This window comes from Danio rerio, chromosome 11 (genome assembly GCF_052040795.2).
Source record: "Danio rerio strain M-AB ecotype USA chromosome 11, GRCz13ab, whole genome shotgun sequence".
Classification (NCBI taxonomy): Eukaryota; Metazoa; Chordata; class Actinopteri; order Cypriniformes; family Danionidae; genus Danio; species Danio rerio.
Window position 1 is genome coordinate 13921277 of NC_141031.1, and position 16823 is coordinate 13938099.

Here is a 16823-nt window from a genome sequence, read left to right on the forward strand (position 1 = left end):
ACGTATGGCTATTTCATGGCAAGATACTTATTACATATAATAACAACAACAACAACTTCATAATACCAGATGATACAAAAACAAAATCAATAAAAATGACAAAAGTTTACATTAAAACTTAAGATTAGATTTTTCAGTTCAATATATGATAAATAACTTTAAATTCTTCCAGAGGACACATTTTTTAAAAACATCCATCCGAGCGCTCTCAGTAAAACAATCTTGCCTTGCAACGTTAAAAATTTCACATTCTAATATGTTAGATGATAAATAAGAAACTAGTTACTATGCGCTTGGTTTAAGAGTAGGCAGTGAGAGTAGAAATTAATTTTACAACCCCAAAACAGAAAAAGTTGGGACAGTATGGAAAACGCAATAAAACAAGTTGTGATTTCTAAATTTACTTTAACTTGTATTTCATTGCACACAAAATATCATTTAATGTGTTCCTCATGATGTTTATTGTTTTATTTCAAAATAAATACGTTTTACGTTTAAGTTCTTGCAACAAATTTAAAAAAAGTTGGTACAGGAGCAATTTAGGGCTAATAATCAGGTAAATTGGTAAAATAATGATGTGATTTGAAACAGGTGATGTTTGGTACAAAAGCAGTTTCCAAGAAAGATCTAGTCTAGTCCTCAAGTAAAGACTGCCAGTTTGCCAACAAATATGTGAAAAAAATTATTAAAATGTATAAAAACAAAAGTTCATAAAAGAAAGATAGAAAGACATTTGAACAGTGCACAAAATAATTAAAGGATTCAATCTGGTAGAATTTCAGTGTGTAAAGGACAAGGGCACAAGGGCATAGTCTAAGCTGAACAACCGTGATTTACCGATGCCTCAGATGCCATTGGTGTCATTCATCTATCAGCCATATCACCACTCAGGCTCAGGACTACATTGGCAAACCTTTGCCAAGTACCACATTACATAGTTACATCCACAAATACCAGTAAAAGTGTACTTTGACAAAAGGAAGCCCTTTGTTAACAGTGTGCAGAAGCGCTGCTGACTCCAATAATTGAATGTGTTTATTTTGAAAAAATAAAACAAAATAAAAATCACAAGGAATACATTAAATAATGTTTGTTGTATTGTCTGCAATGAAATACAAGTTGAATTAAATTTAGAAATCACAACTTTTTTTCATTTGCGCTTTCCATACTGTCCCAACTTTTTTCAGATTCAGGGTTGTAGGTGATTAAATGTAAAAGCCTTTTCTGTCTCAAAAAAATAAAAATAAAATAAATTGGTCAATTAAGATTAAAAGATCAACAAAGTGAATATGATGTTTTATATGTCATCATTGTATTTAGAAAGCAAAAGGATCACACCTTGCTAAAACGATTTGACCAAGAAGAAAACCGTCGTATTTCCAAGGAAGACTCTTCATCATTAGTTTCTTCATCCTCATCAGAAGCCAAATGATGGTAGCGCTCAGAGCGTGCTGCACAGAAGGAAAAAAAAAAACAAATAAAACAAAAGAAGAGTTGAGGATTTAAAGAATAACAGGTATGTACAATAAAGAAATAATAATTGCATCTCAGTGCTTAAGCCGCAAGAATGAGTTGACATTTTCAGAGCACTCCGCTTCAGGCATTTGTGTAGCACAAAAAATCTCCTCCCTGTGTTGAATTAGTGAGACTTACTGTCAAAATAACTAGTGTCATCTTCACCCTCCAGCTGAGGGATGAATTCGGCTTTCTGACGAAGGAGTCCGTTCCAGTCCAGACCACTGAAGAACATATGCTGCTTTACTTCTGGAGCTCCACCTAACATACATAGAAAAACTCATCACAACAGTCCAGAATAGGGTTGGGTCCATTGCTGATGGCTGATAGACATCACAATGCTGAGCTGGCATAGTGAACCTCGCCCCTGTCGCAGCAGCAACCCGCTTGCAAAAAATACACACTTAGGTCCCGTTTACAATAATACTGTATGTCTTAGTTTTAAATGGTATTTTTGAATGAAAATGATCCACGTCCACACTGCCGTTTCATCTAGCATTTCTGAAAAGATCTCTTTCCACACTATACCAATAAAAACCCACATCATGCGACCACACTCTCTGGCATGCGCTGCAGCATATGCGCACGTCTGAGCTCCAGGCAGTCAGCGAGAGCTTTGAGCACAAAACCCCAGAGAGCAGTGCACGTCGAACAGTTTATCATGAATGTACAGCTGAATGAGCTGTACAAGAATGTAAACCCCTCTTTAGCACAAAGCTAATCCGAGCCGACTGGACCAATGACAGCCTGTCGTGATGTCAAGCCCCTGGTTCATCAACATTGGTAAAGGATCCGATTGCAGCGGACACCCAAACACGCTTCATAGGTAAACTTACTCAACAGTGTTATTTAGACACCTTACCACCAAAAGCAGTGTAGTTAAACACCAGGACATTGCTCCATTCTTATCTATGATACATATTCAGTATTAATCAACACAGCAGCAAAAGCTAAACTATACTGAACCTTGACCACCGCACGTGTGTAGGAACAGCGGACGGTAGCCATAGCAACGACCAATGGCAGTGGCTCACAAACGCATTTAAATCCGTAAACAAAGCAGTATACTGTATGCGGCGTGTTTTCAATGTGGCATTAGACGAAAATATAACCTTATACAGTACGAGCGGTTACAAGTAACAAAACACAATTAAATACATCATTTGCAGGCGAGAGAAAACAAGGAGACAAGCCATTTACTTACACTTATGAAATGTGTCGAGGGCCAGGTATGATTGTATTAATTTTCTTTCATTTTGGAGCTTTTCTCCCTTCTCAGCTGCAATTTAGATCATTTCTATTTGCAATCATTGCTATGGCACCTCTTGCATGAGTGTTATATGTTCTCAGGGGCTTACCTGTACTTTGCTTTGCCCAACAATCAAATCCCCAGCCAGGGGGTTGTAGCGCTCACCAGCGCTCCTCCTCAGTGCAGCAGGCTGCCTATGTGCCTAATAAACTGGCCTTATTTTGCACGCACCCCTGGTGTATTGTCAGTCCGTTCGTCTCACAAATCAGTAGTCTTTTCTGATCCTTCCTTTAACAAACGAATGAATCTCCCATTTTATGTATGTAGATGGCTAAATCACTCCTTTCCCTCACACTTCCAAAGCACAGCATCTTTATGACTCATGATGACTTCAGAATCTGTTCGTGTTTGCTGCTGTGTTAGTGGGCGGGGCCACAGGTTTAAAGTTTCCCGGATTTGCGCGTGCAACAATTGGGCGGGGCTTATGTTTCATAGCCACGTCACGCCGAAACGGCTAAAGACTCATAGTGGTTAGAATGAATCGTCTTCATAATGAGTTGACTCTTTTCTTTTTTTTTTTTTAGATGAATCAATAGTTTTAAAAGCTGTCCACTTTCAGATTCAAGCCTTAGCTGGATATTTCACTTCACTTAGAGCTGTGTTACACACTACATAAAAGGTCATTTTCAAAAACCCAAAATAGGGCTCTTTTAGGGTAAAAATAGTTGCCTGTAATACATTTTAAAATGTAATACATGCTTAAAGAATCATCCAGCACTAAAGACTAAAATATAAAGGCAAAATATTTAGATCAACCTTTAAAAGAACAAATATTTATTTATCAAAACATTAAAATAATATATGACAAAAGTTAATATAATATATGACAAAATAAATATTATTTTTTGCATATATATATTTTTTTTTACCATTTTAGCAGCTTAGATTTCAGACAATTTTATTTTGGACAAGGAATTTCAGAAAGTTACAGTTTATTTGAATACTTTAAGTATTTATTTTTTAAAACAACTCTAACAAACAACAAATGAATGAACAAGCACCTGTTCCAAGTCTCTCCAGCGGGCTCTGATTTAGTAATCGTGTGATCATGTCCTGGGCGTCTACAGGCAGGGCATCATCTCCATCTGGCCAGATAATCTCATCTGCATAAAGAACACAGGGTATCAAATCCTTTTACGGCAGTCCATTTTAAACCAGTTGGCAAAGTGTTCTGATTCTTTTAGCAGTATAAGTATCTGCAGCTGACAGAGTGGTTTAAAAGTGCCCTACATAGAAAATCTGGGGATACCTATGGCTAAAGTCGAACGTTCTGTACTTAGGAGTGGCCATACCATGAGCCTCAAATTGTCTTTTCGTTCCTATGTAAATTCCATAAGAGTAAAAAAATGCATGAAGAACACAAAGCAGACAGTTATGCATGTTAGCATGCCCTCAACATTTGCATGTACTTTAAGTCACATTTTACGTCAGCCATAACAGCACAATGAGCCAAAACATCAAAAGTTCATCAGCCAAAAAACAGACTGATTTGCATATGCGATCATTAATATGCACACGCCAGGCTGCGTTTGATTAGCCACAACCAGGGATGGGTAAAAATACATTAAAATGCATTTTAAAATAAAATACCAAACACCTCCATATTACCTCCACAAATTTATCAAAATAAAATACTGTATTCTTGTATTTTAAAAATACTACAAAATACTTTACAAGTTGGCATGAACCTTCATTGCAAACCTTCCATAAACAGGCCAATTCGATCTATCCCTTCACTGTTAAACTTGAAGTAAACAATGTCTGATATCAACAGCTTTTCTCTGAGCAAGTTTTAGCAGATTCTCTGCCACCTCGTTTACTTCCAATCCTACTGTACATCAATACATATCTATACATTTTTATTTGTTATCTGCATTGAACAGGGCTTTTTGTATGAAATTTGTACAACAAATATACTGAATGAATAAAAAAGAAACGAGTTAGAATATAGTAGTATATCTGTTGATTATGTTTCCACTGATTGTGTGACCAGTAAAATTGATATAATCTCTGAATAATTATTATAATTTAACCTATTAACATTCTTATATTTTAAAAGAGTGATATATGAACCGTTTAATTTTAAATAGATTTTTTTTTCCACAGAATTTTTCATAAATTAGTTTTTTTGCAATTGAACTCTTTAATAGGCCTACTCAATGTGTATGATTTCTGAAAACTAAAAACTCCACTTTTAGTCATTTCCATATGTAATTTCTATATAATTTCTTCAATGCACAACATAAAAACATGATATCTCAAAATTACTAAATATGGAGTTATTGTTTTTTGCAAATAATCTCTTCATATATATAATATAAGTCAGATGTTTTTGACTAGTCTGTGTAGACTGAATTGCTGTCTTCAATATAAATAAATTCTGTTCTAATCTAATAACTGAGAAAGGACCAATCAGAAAGTGCATTTTCATGATGTCATCGTGTAGACTCCTTACAAATACATACTAATATACACTAAAGTATTTTGTTACAAAATATTAAGACATTTTTATCAACCCTATTAAATACAAATGACTAAATACTATTTTGTAATATGTATTTTAAATACATGTACCATAAATACTACCCATCCCTGATCGCAATGTTCACTAGTGAGATTGCAGAAAGAGAGAGAGGGGACTCTGAGAGCTGTCTCAGAGCAAAGCTAATTAATATTCACAGCTGTTCCAAATATGGTCAATTACAACCTTCTGCTTCATGGGGTATTTTATAGGGAAGTAAATGAACATATATAACGGTTTCTGTATTATTTTTGAACTTACCTAAGCCATATACCTAATATGTAGATTTCAGTAAACAATTGAACTTATTGAATCAATTCAGTATCTGGCACCTTTAAATAAGCACATACATCTAAACTCACCACTGACAACCTGCCCAAAAAGCTCTTCTGGTGTATCTCCAAAGAACGGAACACATCCCACAAGAAACTCATACAGGATGATTCCCATGGCCCACCAGTCCACTGGCTTTCCATAGCCCTGTCGAAGGATCACTTCTGGAGCAATGTACTCTGGAGTGCCACAAACCTGTAAACACAAATCAGAGAAAAAACTGATTGATTTAGAGAAAAAAAGAATTAAATTAGGATTAGTCAACCCCAAATTAACACTGTTCCAACCTCATTTGACTTTTATTTATCTTTATTTTTAACGAATTCTGAGCTTCTGAACTAAAACTCTGATGCTTCACAAATGTTAATAAATAGATAGCAAAATAATCCTTATTAAGCAGTTTGATCCAAATACTCTTAAAATACTATCAGTTTCTAAGACATTATTCACATTTTAACACTGATCAGCAAATGTTTATATTATTCACCTATATGTGACCATAGACAACAAAACCAATCTTATGCTGCAATAGCCAACAGTTAAAAAAACATATTGCATTGGTCAAAATTGTTGGTTTTTATCTTATTCCAGAAATAATTTAAATACCAAGTAAACAATCTTCTATGAATATTTCATGAATATATTGTAAATACAACAAAACTTGATTTTAGTTTTTAAAGGAGATTTCTCCTTATTAAAGCCCTCCAAATTCAGATTTTTAAATAGAGGCAAAACAAAATGATATAATAAAGCTTATTATATTTTTTTAAACATTGACATTTATGACTAGTGTTGTGATCTAGAGTCACATACAGTCATGGAGGCTAGCATGCTGGCTTGATGCACAAAACCTATTGAGATTCATTTGTCACATCAGCATGTTTGAACTTTCCACAAAAACCAGTTAGGTGTGTTCTTTCATGTCAAGCAGGTTTAGTTGAGCTTCTGTTGATGTTTGCTAATCAATGAGTGCATGCTGATAAAAGACTAACACACATCCATTTATTTTTTAAAGTGACACTTCAGAACTTCAGAACAACTGGACAATCTCTTTGTAAATGTTTTATGCCAGATTTTTGGGGAAATACTTTCAATGGAGGGACAGAAATCACTCAGATTTCATTAAATGTATCCCAATTTTTGTAACAACATCACAAGGTTTAAAAACAACATAAAACAACAAAATGAGATTCAGTAAATGATGATTATTTTTAAGTTTCAATGATCAAACTAATGCAAAATAATAATAAAAAAAAAACTGTCATAACTTGTTCAAACTGTATTGGCATTTCAAATGTATACGCTTTAAAAGATATACTAATTGTATTTAATTAACTAGAATGGAAATTCAATAGAACCTAATTGGAAAAACAAAAGTGGTATGGTTCATGTTGGTTTAAAATATTTTAGTTTGGCTCTAAAAAAAAAAAAAGAGGAAGAAATGCATTTTGTAATAACTTAAAGAGGGAAAATATGATAAAAATGTATATTTTTGGGTGAACTATCCAAAAAGTTTCCATGAAAATTGAACAAATGTATTAAAGAGGTATTGTGCTGTGGCCCACACCTGCTTGTCGATAAACTCCCTGGTGTCCTTCTCAATGTGGCCCTCGTACAGATTGGTCGTCATATTCATAAGTCCGATTTTGGAAAGCCCGAAATCAGTAAGTTTAATGTGTCCCATTGAAGTAATCAAGAGGCTGTGAAGTGTAAACAGATCATTTAAAAACAGCTGAATTGAAAAATATTCACATAAATGGAGGGTTTATTTCTATTCTCACTTGTCTGGTTTGAGATCTCGGTGCACAATGCCGTAACTGTGAAGGTACTCCAACGCCAGAACAGTCTCTGCAAAATACATTCTAGTCATATCCACTGGAAGCGGACCCATGTTCTTCAGTAAAGTAGCACAGTCACCACCTGGAGAGAATTTTAAAATTTACATGCATATACATTATAAACACACTTTTTGCTCCTATTTGTCATGAGCTCACCTAAATTCAAAACAATTTCTATGTACACACAAGTTAATATATTCTAAATCTTTGTTGTGCCGAGATCACACTGCATGAGTTTCAATATCATCAGGCCGCTGTTGTTTTCATGCTGGGGTAGCATTCAGCTGCTACTGTTCACACTGCACAATGGATGAGCAACAGGACGATACACACTGCTTCATTGCACTGGAAACAAATCGCTCGCAATTCTATATGGCTCTGAACGTACTTAAGTGATAAGGAACTAAGACATATATCAAGTGTGAAACTGGAAATGCAATAAGTATTTTTAAAAATTTGAATATAGCCCTCTCGTTGGCTGCAAGTCTTTGCCGATGTGTTTTTCAGTCAGAACTCATTTCACAGAGCATGATTTTCACCAACAGGAACAGACATTTAGCGTTTTAATCTAGCAATTCTCTTAGTCATTGATAAGTCACAGTGCATTTTATCGCTGATGTGAACGAGCTTCAATTTGCCTTAAAGGGCCATGAAACCCCCTCGTTTCAGCAGGGTGTTTTCACACCTCTACTTTGGAAAAAGTCAGAAAAGTGGGCGTGTACAGCTCTGTTTAGGGGGGAGTGTCGGAGGAAGAAAAGTGGGATGCTGTGGGAGTGTCTATTTGGGCACGCGCGAGTTTCAGAGTCAAAATTCACACACACAGTAGAAAGTGATGGTGTTTAACCTACATGGACATCTGTAGTCGAATTATTTGCCAAATTATTAAATGGTGGACTTTAACTGCAGTTTGGCTCTTTCATTCAGGGAATTTATTCATGCCCCTCGCGACAAACGAGATATTTGATTCGAGGAGCTGCTCTAAGCGTGTATTTTTCATGCAATGTTTGATACTGCACGGCGAATGAGAGAAAAAAAAACCCCTCCGCTTTTCCCAGAAACTTAGTAAACACGGCAGGTAGTGTCAGAAAGCTGCGTGTGTTATTCCGGTCACTATATGCGGTAAAAACCCTACATGAGGTTAAAGTTTGGTTGTGGTGCTAACGTTTACACTCGGTGCAATAGTTTGTTAGATATGAACAAACTGAATAAACAAAGAGCACTGGTCACTCACTTACCAAATCTGTAGAGACAGGACAATCAACAGCAACTAGAGCCGCATCTTTATAAAGAGAAGACTACAAGCGAATCCGGATCTCAGTGTTTGCAGATGAGAACAGCTCTCAGGTAAACAATGTTCCTCTTTAGACACGTAAGTTATTGTTGTCGAGCGTCGCGTACACTGTAATCCACACGTGAGTCTGAGCTCTTACAGAGAGAAAATGAAAACGAAACTTAACTGCAGCAAACTATAAAAGCAACACTTCACGCTTGTTTTGCCAACACAACGTGGCATCTCTGCCGTCTAAACACTGTGACAGTAATGAATATTAATGAAGTTGCACAATAGAGCGCGCTGATTGGTTTGAACCAAGCCTTACTCATGCATTAATGCATCACACTGTAAGACGTAATAAGACACACTCTGGCACAGACGCCCAGTCTGCACGCTGGAATACAATGCTATTATGTCATGACCGTGACGCAGCTTCAAAAATTCGTTTCGAACCAGAAGTACGAATTTGCTTGAAATAACGCAAAAACAACCAATTTACACTTTTTAGTGAAATATAGGTGTCCTAATAGTGTTTTTAGCAGTGTGGGACACATATACGACTGTCAACAGCTCAAAAATGTGTTTTGGTGTTTCGTGACCCTTTAACCATAGTTTTTAGGCAATCGTCTAAATTCGTACAGTGTGAACTCTGCAACAGTGAGTGATTCTGATTTGTCAAGATAATTCATCCACCTCAGGTGTGGCAAGTCAAGATTTTGCTTTAGACGGGTCACAATAAAAGGTCACTTTAAAATGAGCAGTTTTATCACATAACCTAAAGCACAACATTTTTTTTACATAAGCAATTCATTTCTGCACAAATTGTGTCCATCTCAGTGACGCTCATCTGCATGCTTGCTGTTTTCAAGTTGTCAAGGGTCTTGACAAGCCGTGTCGAAAGTAAAAAAGGAAATGCGCACATTCAATGCAGCATGATAATGCACAGCCTCATTTTGCAAGGATCTGTACACAATTCCTGGAAGCTGAAATCATTCAAGTTCTCTTGCATGGTCACATATTTACTAGTTTGTCACCCACTAAGCATTCTTAGTATGCTCTGTATCAGCATACACAACAGTTTGTTTCAGTTACTACAAATATCCAGTAACTTCGCACCACCATTAGAGTGGACCAACATAGTCACAATCAACAACCTGCACATTTAAAGCTGTGGTCACACTGCCCTTTTCGCCCCATAGACTTCCATTTATACACAAGTGAATGGTTAAACCGGAAATGCAAGCTCGTGCAACAAGTTACGCAGCTCGCTGTGTTGCAAAGTTCAAGCATAATGACTACGTGAGACCAAACAGAAATCAAAACATGAACTCTGTGTACAGATGTTTTAAATATGGACCGGTCGGTCACTTTTTTAATCATCTTAGTTAATCCTGCCCTTTTTCACAGCGTCATACAACAGAATTTTGCATACTCAAACTCTAGTGTGCCCGTAGCATTAGAGTGACCATATATTGTGGTCAGCCGAAGACACTAGGGATGCACGATATATTGGCGACCATATCGTTATCGGTTGATAAATACTTTAAGAATATCGTTATCAATCCAATGTCTAAATTAGGCCGATATCTTTATTTTGTTTTAAACCACCTTAGGAAAAAAATATTACATGTGTAAACATTACAGCAGCGATGCACACGTGGGTTGTTTGTAATCTAATGATTATTTGTTATTATCAACACGTTGCTTGCCATGTGTTGTTGATGTAAGACTGTATTTAGTTTAATCAGAATATTCATAGATTATAATGAGCACGTTTGAGAGCTGTCACCGCACACACACACACACTGATCTGACAGTATTCACTGCAGCACAGGGGAGCAGTTCGCCCTCAACTCGTCGCCACAGTCTGTCTTTATTTTATGCTATGTGTTTGTCATAAAGTCATCTGTGTGCTCAACACTTTTTGTATCAAAATCTGACTTCGAGGGCAAATCTGTACTGAGTGAAACTCACAGCCGTTTATCATAAACTTTTCATTGATCATTAACAAACATAGAAGCATTTTCTGATTGACAAGCAGCACCTACATGTATTCAAAAGAATCTAAAATGCCAAATAGGATGAATCTATGCCGCATTTTTTAAAGTAAAACGTACCATCTGTATTTAGCTATTCGCTTGTACGGTGGCTCTGAACTGTCAAAAAAACTCTAAAAAAGGCTTTTATGGACATGACATATTTGTACATATGTACATCCCTATAACACATTTATTCAAGAACATTTGAGTTGGTTTCAGTCCTTAGCTCTTTCATTTTCATTTTATTTAAAATATATTTAACTTGCTTGTTGATTAAATCCCATTTTGTTATTTAAGCTATTTATTTTTATGCAACAGTCAAATTGCATGTTAATTTGTTATGAAAAAAAGCTAATAATTTATTTTTTGCATGCTGATTCATGTGAAATTGTGAATATAGGTCTATATAATCACCTTGTAATTTAGAAATTATAGCTTTTTTGCTTTGAGTAAGGACTATTCAGTTTATAAGAGCAGTTCAATCTTTTAGAAAGTTTGCTGTGTAAAAATAAAACATTTTGAAATATTTATAATTATCGGCCTATATATATATATATATATATATATATATATATATATATATATATATATATATATATATATCGGCCTCCAAGTCTGAAGAGTTATCAATTATCGATATCAGCCAAAAAATCCATATCGGTGTGGTTATGGATAAGACATGCCAGTGCAATAATCATGATTTCTCATCAGCATCTTGATATGCCATATCTGTGAGCTGGATAGATTACATCTGCAAAAGAAATTGCTCTTGAACACAGATTTAAACAAATGTATGGACAATATTTTAGGGAAATAGGTTTTTTGTGTATAAAAGTAAAGTTTTACACCTTTGTATTCACCAGAAAAAACAAAAACAAAAAAACATTGCATTCATATTTTTGTTGCGTGTATTAATAGTAATACATATTTAGTTAATTATTTTATAACTACACAATACTTTATTTTTATGTTACCCAAACATAATCATAAGATTACCTTCCACATACTCCATGACCATGCACAAATGTCTCCGTGTCTCGAAGGAGCAGAACATGCTGACCACAAACGGATTCTCTGCAAACGTCAGGATGTCTCTCTCCACAAACACCTGCTGGATCTGGTTCCGCAGTATTAGGTTTTGTCGGTTGATTTTTTTCATTGCAAATCGTTGGCGAGTTTCTTTATGCCTTACCAGATGCACAGCCCTGCAGGAGAGACAGAAAAAAAAGTATAACCAATAGATCTTCTAATACATTTATTTGAATATTTTTAGCTATACATATTAAAATGAAGTACAGAGTTATGGCCTAAGCACAAGTGGGTTTACAGTACGAAATTACATTTATTTAGTATATTTTATTGCTATATATCACCAAACTCAGATTTTTTTAACATTTCATTTAGATTTTTAATATATTACACTCTTTAGAACAGTCATCATTTCAGCAATTTGAGTTAACCCTTAAATATATATCTATATTAGGGATGTGCGGAGCAGCCGGTATTTGTATTTGTTGAGGGGGGAAAAGTATTTGTATTTGAGTAAAATTCAAAATGGCGCAAAAATACATATTTTTTCTATTACACTTCTAATTTACGTTATAGTGAAAGCATTGTTTAATTATACCCATTATATAAATTATAGATATGCAATATTGGCTGTTGTTTTTGAACATGTGATAAGAAATGTTATTGAAAAGAAAATAACATAGAAGCCTTTATCTCACCCATGGTTAAACCAACAACTAATAAAATACCATTGTGAATATTATGAACCCCACCACCACCGTTCTTGTTGAAGGACACTGAATAGACAGAATGAAAACAAATAATACTTCAAAAAACTGTTCTTCTTCTGAAAGAACTTCTTTCCAATGCACAGAATTCCAAAAACTAAAATTAACAAAATAAATCTAAATAAAACCCTGCCTGGGAGATCTGGCAGAACAAAAGTATTCTATATAATACTAAAAGATACAGCCCTGCTATTGTCATCTGCCTGCCACAAAACAGACACAAAGTTTGTTTGTTTGTTTGTTTGTTTTATGTTTGAAACTGACTTGCTGGGGCAGAATGTGGCTGTGTTGATGGTTTGGTGCTTGTGGAGGATTTAGCAGAGCATAGCTGTGCTGATTGAGGGGATTGATGCTTGTGGGGGGTTCACAGACAGTATCAGGAGAGGATGCTTTTAGTGCATGTGATAATACATTACATAGAAGGTTGCGCGGTGGCACAGTGAGTAGCACTGTCGCTTGACAGCAAGAAGGTTGCTGGTTCGAGCCCCGACTGGGTTCTCCCCATGTTGGCGTGGGTTTCCTCCGGGTGCTCCGGTTTTCACCACAGTCCAAACACATGCAATACAGGTGAATTGGGTAAGCTAAATTGTCCCTATTATATGTTTGTGAAAGAGAGTGTATGGATGTTTCCCAGTGCTGGGTAGCAGCTGGAAGGGCAGCCACTGCGTAAAACACATGCTGGATAAATTGGTGGTTCATTCCACTGTGGCAACCCCAGATTGATAAAAGGATTTAGCCGAAGAGAATTGAATGAAAGATTATGGATAGAAGATGTTGACAGATGTTTAATATCTCTGCCTCTGCTGATTCCACTTTTGCACACATTATACAGTATCACTTTGTTTTATCTGCAGCACCACTGACTGTAAAATGCTTCCACACAGAACCTGAAGGTTTTTTTTTTTTCTTTTGACTGGTGGAGGACCAAGAAATGGCTCAGCAGCAGTCTTTTTCACTCTTTTTCTGGGTGCCCAAATGTATTTGAGGAGTTTCAAATTAATAAAAAGTGACGGGAAGCTATGTTAAGGTTAACTAGCCTATAGCATATATCTTGCTGTCTGCAAAAGACAGTAATTTAGACTTATATTATTTATTTATATTATTTATAACTCCCATAAGTGGATACTATTCGACACAACTGCAAAAGCATCGTTTTAACCTTTATAAACGAACGTTAACGTTACTCTATCAACAGTCTATTGTCTAAATTACCGCGCAAACAGAGCTAACGTTGCGTAAACAGAGCACCCGGTTGCAGACGTCAATAATGCAGCGTAATAGAATATCCCGATCAAACTCCACTTCAACTCCGCTACAAGTTTATAAACTGCCTTTGGAACCCAATTAAGGTACAAAAATCTATTTAACAAAAATAGTGATGCAGTGGAGTATTTTTTTTGCTCAGCCAAGCCTTCTGTCTGTTGCTGTGGAGAAGCTTTTGCCAGACACCTTTTATCTCCACCCCGCCCTCCGACTACTGACTGAGGCCGTACTCACACTAGGTACAGTTGCCTCGAACCGGGCCAAAGCACGCTTGTCCCCCCTCCCGTCTCCCCCGACGGCCCGCGCTCACACCATATCGGGCCTCGGCACGCTTACGTCATCGCTGCTGCTCTGTTCAGTGAGAAGCACTCTCTATGGCAAGCCTTTTTAGCATTTAAATCTTTGTTCTGACTCCATAAATATATTAGAGATATCTCTAATTATATTTTGACTAGTCATAATTATAATTCCACTACTCAGAATGACAATTAGACATATCTGCAATTACAATTGTACTAGTACGAAATCAGATGAATTTTGACTAGTAACAATTGTAATTGATATCTCTGAGTTTTTACTAGTCATAATACATTTAGAGATATCTTTAATTCATCATATTTAGAGATATTTACAAATATATTTGAAGATATCTCTAATTAATTTACTAAAAGTCTAATTACAGTTGTAGATATCTTGAATTGGATTTTTGACTAGTCAAAATTCATTTGGAGATATCTCTAATTACAATTGTGACTAGTCAAAACTTATTTAGAGATATCTGCAAATATTTTTCAATGGAAGTCAATGGAGGAATATGACTAGTCAGTCATAATATATTTGCAAATATTTCCAATCTGACTAGTCGAATTATAATTATGACAAGTCAAAATATAATTAGAGATATCTCTAAATATATTTATGGATAGTCTGAACAAAATGCTAAAACGGCTTGCCATACGCTCTCACCCAGTAGCACAGTGGAGATTTCTCTAGTTATATCCTTTCAGTCATTTGTTATGCAGTGACATGCAGTCAAATATTTCGCCAAACAGTCCTTAGGGATGCGGTGACACGCAGTCAGATATTTTACCGGACAGATCCGCCACTTTTGGCGCGCATAAACAATCATAAAGCTCTGGTGCTGCAGGAATGAGGAGGTCTGCTGAAGGCGCGCAGCTGTCGTGCAGTGAGGGGTTTGCGTCTTTAATAACCTACGGCAGTTTGCGTTCACTGAACAGTAAGAATGATTAATAAATCCATATAAAGCAACCCCTTAAAAGTCACGTCTCGCTTTCAGTTTCGGGCTTTGGCGCGTTTTGCACTGAGCGTCTCTCTCTCTCTCTCTCTCACTCACTCACTCACGCGGGCATGCACTGTGGTCTCATGAGGAAACGCTGCTTTTTGATATAGTGTTTTTCTTGCTCCCGAATACAAATAATTTTTCAAGTATTTGTTCGAATCAAGTATTCGTAAAAACACACTATTCGTGCCTTTCCGAATACCGTATTCGGGTTCGGCTCCACCCTTAATCTATATATAAATGCTTGTAGGCTTTGCCAGCTGAGATTGTCCTTATAATAAAAATAATAATAATAATAATATTAATAATAATAATAATAAATATCATCATAACCTGCTTTGCTTACCCGTAAGCCCCATTACTGATGAGTTTTAAGGTCTCAAAATCACTCTCCAGTGGTTTTCTCCGTAGTGGTGTAGAAACTTTATTCTGCTTCAAGCAACAGGAAGGATGTATCATTAGTGACGTCTTAAAAACCTGGCAGAGTTATTCAATGCCCCAGATCTGTCTGTGATGCATTTACCTCTGCAGATTCTTGAGAATCAACCGTCAACGTGGGCCCAGAGTCAAACTGTTCCTCTAGTTGCACAACTTCTGTCAAAAGATATTAACGATAACAACGTTAGCCTAAAAAGAAACTGACAGGCGTTCAAAACAAAAACATCACCAGATAAATGACAGACAACAAACCATCAAGTGGATCCCAGTTGAGTCCAAGTTGACTGATAATATAGCGAGGAATGTCTGTTTTGATGCCCTGGCCAACTTTGGCATGACCTTCTGCAGCTTCTAGAAGATGGTAGAATTCTTCAGGGTCAAACTCCTACAGAGACACGACATTGACAATCAGGAGCACAGTTTGTGAAGTGTTGATCTGTTAGGAATATGACTCAAGGGCTGTGATTTAATGTAGGTGCAGAATCTGACCAGACATTCCAGCAGACGTGCAGGCCGAGAGATGATGATGAGGATCTTCTTGATCAGCTGAGTGATTATGGAGACCTCCTCACTTTCTGAACGATCCAGCGCCTGAGCAATGCAAACACACATGGACAAGGCAAGATTTTTCTTGATCTTATTATACAGTATATGAATACGCCTAAAAATATAAGACTAATTAATCGAAATAAATTCACAAACACAATTGTGCATAGCTTTCATGCAAATTTGCATCAAGACTTAGATGACAACACACACACTTAAAAGACTTGATTAAACATGTACACATAGACATCACCAACATTAGGGCTGTCCGATTTGGCCTGACATCTAAATCTTGATTAATTGAACATTTTAACTCGATTACAATTAATGCACGATTTTTTTATTTATTTTTTTATTTTTTGCCCTCATAGTTCACTGATAAGTTTTGTACAGTAATTATACTCATAGGTTACAAATGAGAGATTTTTGAATGAAAGGTGCATTACTTGGTTTTAAAATAATTAAAAGAAACACACTATCTACTATTTTAATTATTGAACATCAACGTTGAAAAACTGAAATTAAAACACACACTGCCAAAAACCAACAGTCACTTTTTTCTTATAAAAATATGAAAATATATTAAATTAATAAATTAATTAATTTCAATGTTTTCATATTAAAAGTAGAAAATAAGCAGTATCTCTTCTAA

The 16823-nt window shown here is 36.0% G+C and overlaps 1 protein-coding gene across 14 annotated transcripts in view; it reads right to left on the reverse strand.

Annotated features, from left to right (window-relative positions):
- The window catches only part of mast3b (microtubule associated serine/threonine kinase 3b), a 75004-nt gene that overhangs the window by 17159 nt on the left and 41022 nt on the right, over positions 1-16823 (reverse strand). For 9 of the 14 annotated variants that reach the window (XR_015502435.1, XR_015502436.1, XR_015502437.1 and 6 more), the window contains 11 exons: positions 16115-16216; positions 15878-16010; positions 15711-15781; positions 15534-15616; positions 11825-12033; positions 7460-7598; positions 7246-7378; positions 5708-5873; positions 3826-3927; positions 1654-1776; positions 1339-1451 (listed from right to left, as the gene is read on the reverse strand). Coding sequence is in view for 10 of the 14 variants with exons in the window: in XM_087273478.1 (XP_087129604.1) it covers positions 1339-1451; positions 1654-1776; positions 3826-3927; positions 5708-5873; positions 7246-7378; positions 7460-7598; positions 11825-12033; positions 15534-15616; positions 15711-15781; positions 15878-16010; positions 16115-16216 (1374 nt within the window). In the remaining 4 variants the exon portion in view is untranslated. Of the gene's footprint in view, positions 1-1338; positions 1452-1653; positions 1777-3825; positions 3928-5707; positions 5874-7245; positions 7379-7459; positions 7599-11824; positions 12034-15533; positions 15620-15710; positions 15782-15877; positions 16011-16114; positions 16217-16823 lie in introns of all 14 variants that reach the window. The other 5 variants (XM_087273476.1, XM_087273470.1, XM_087273468.1 and 2 more) reach the window with 1 other exon arrangement.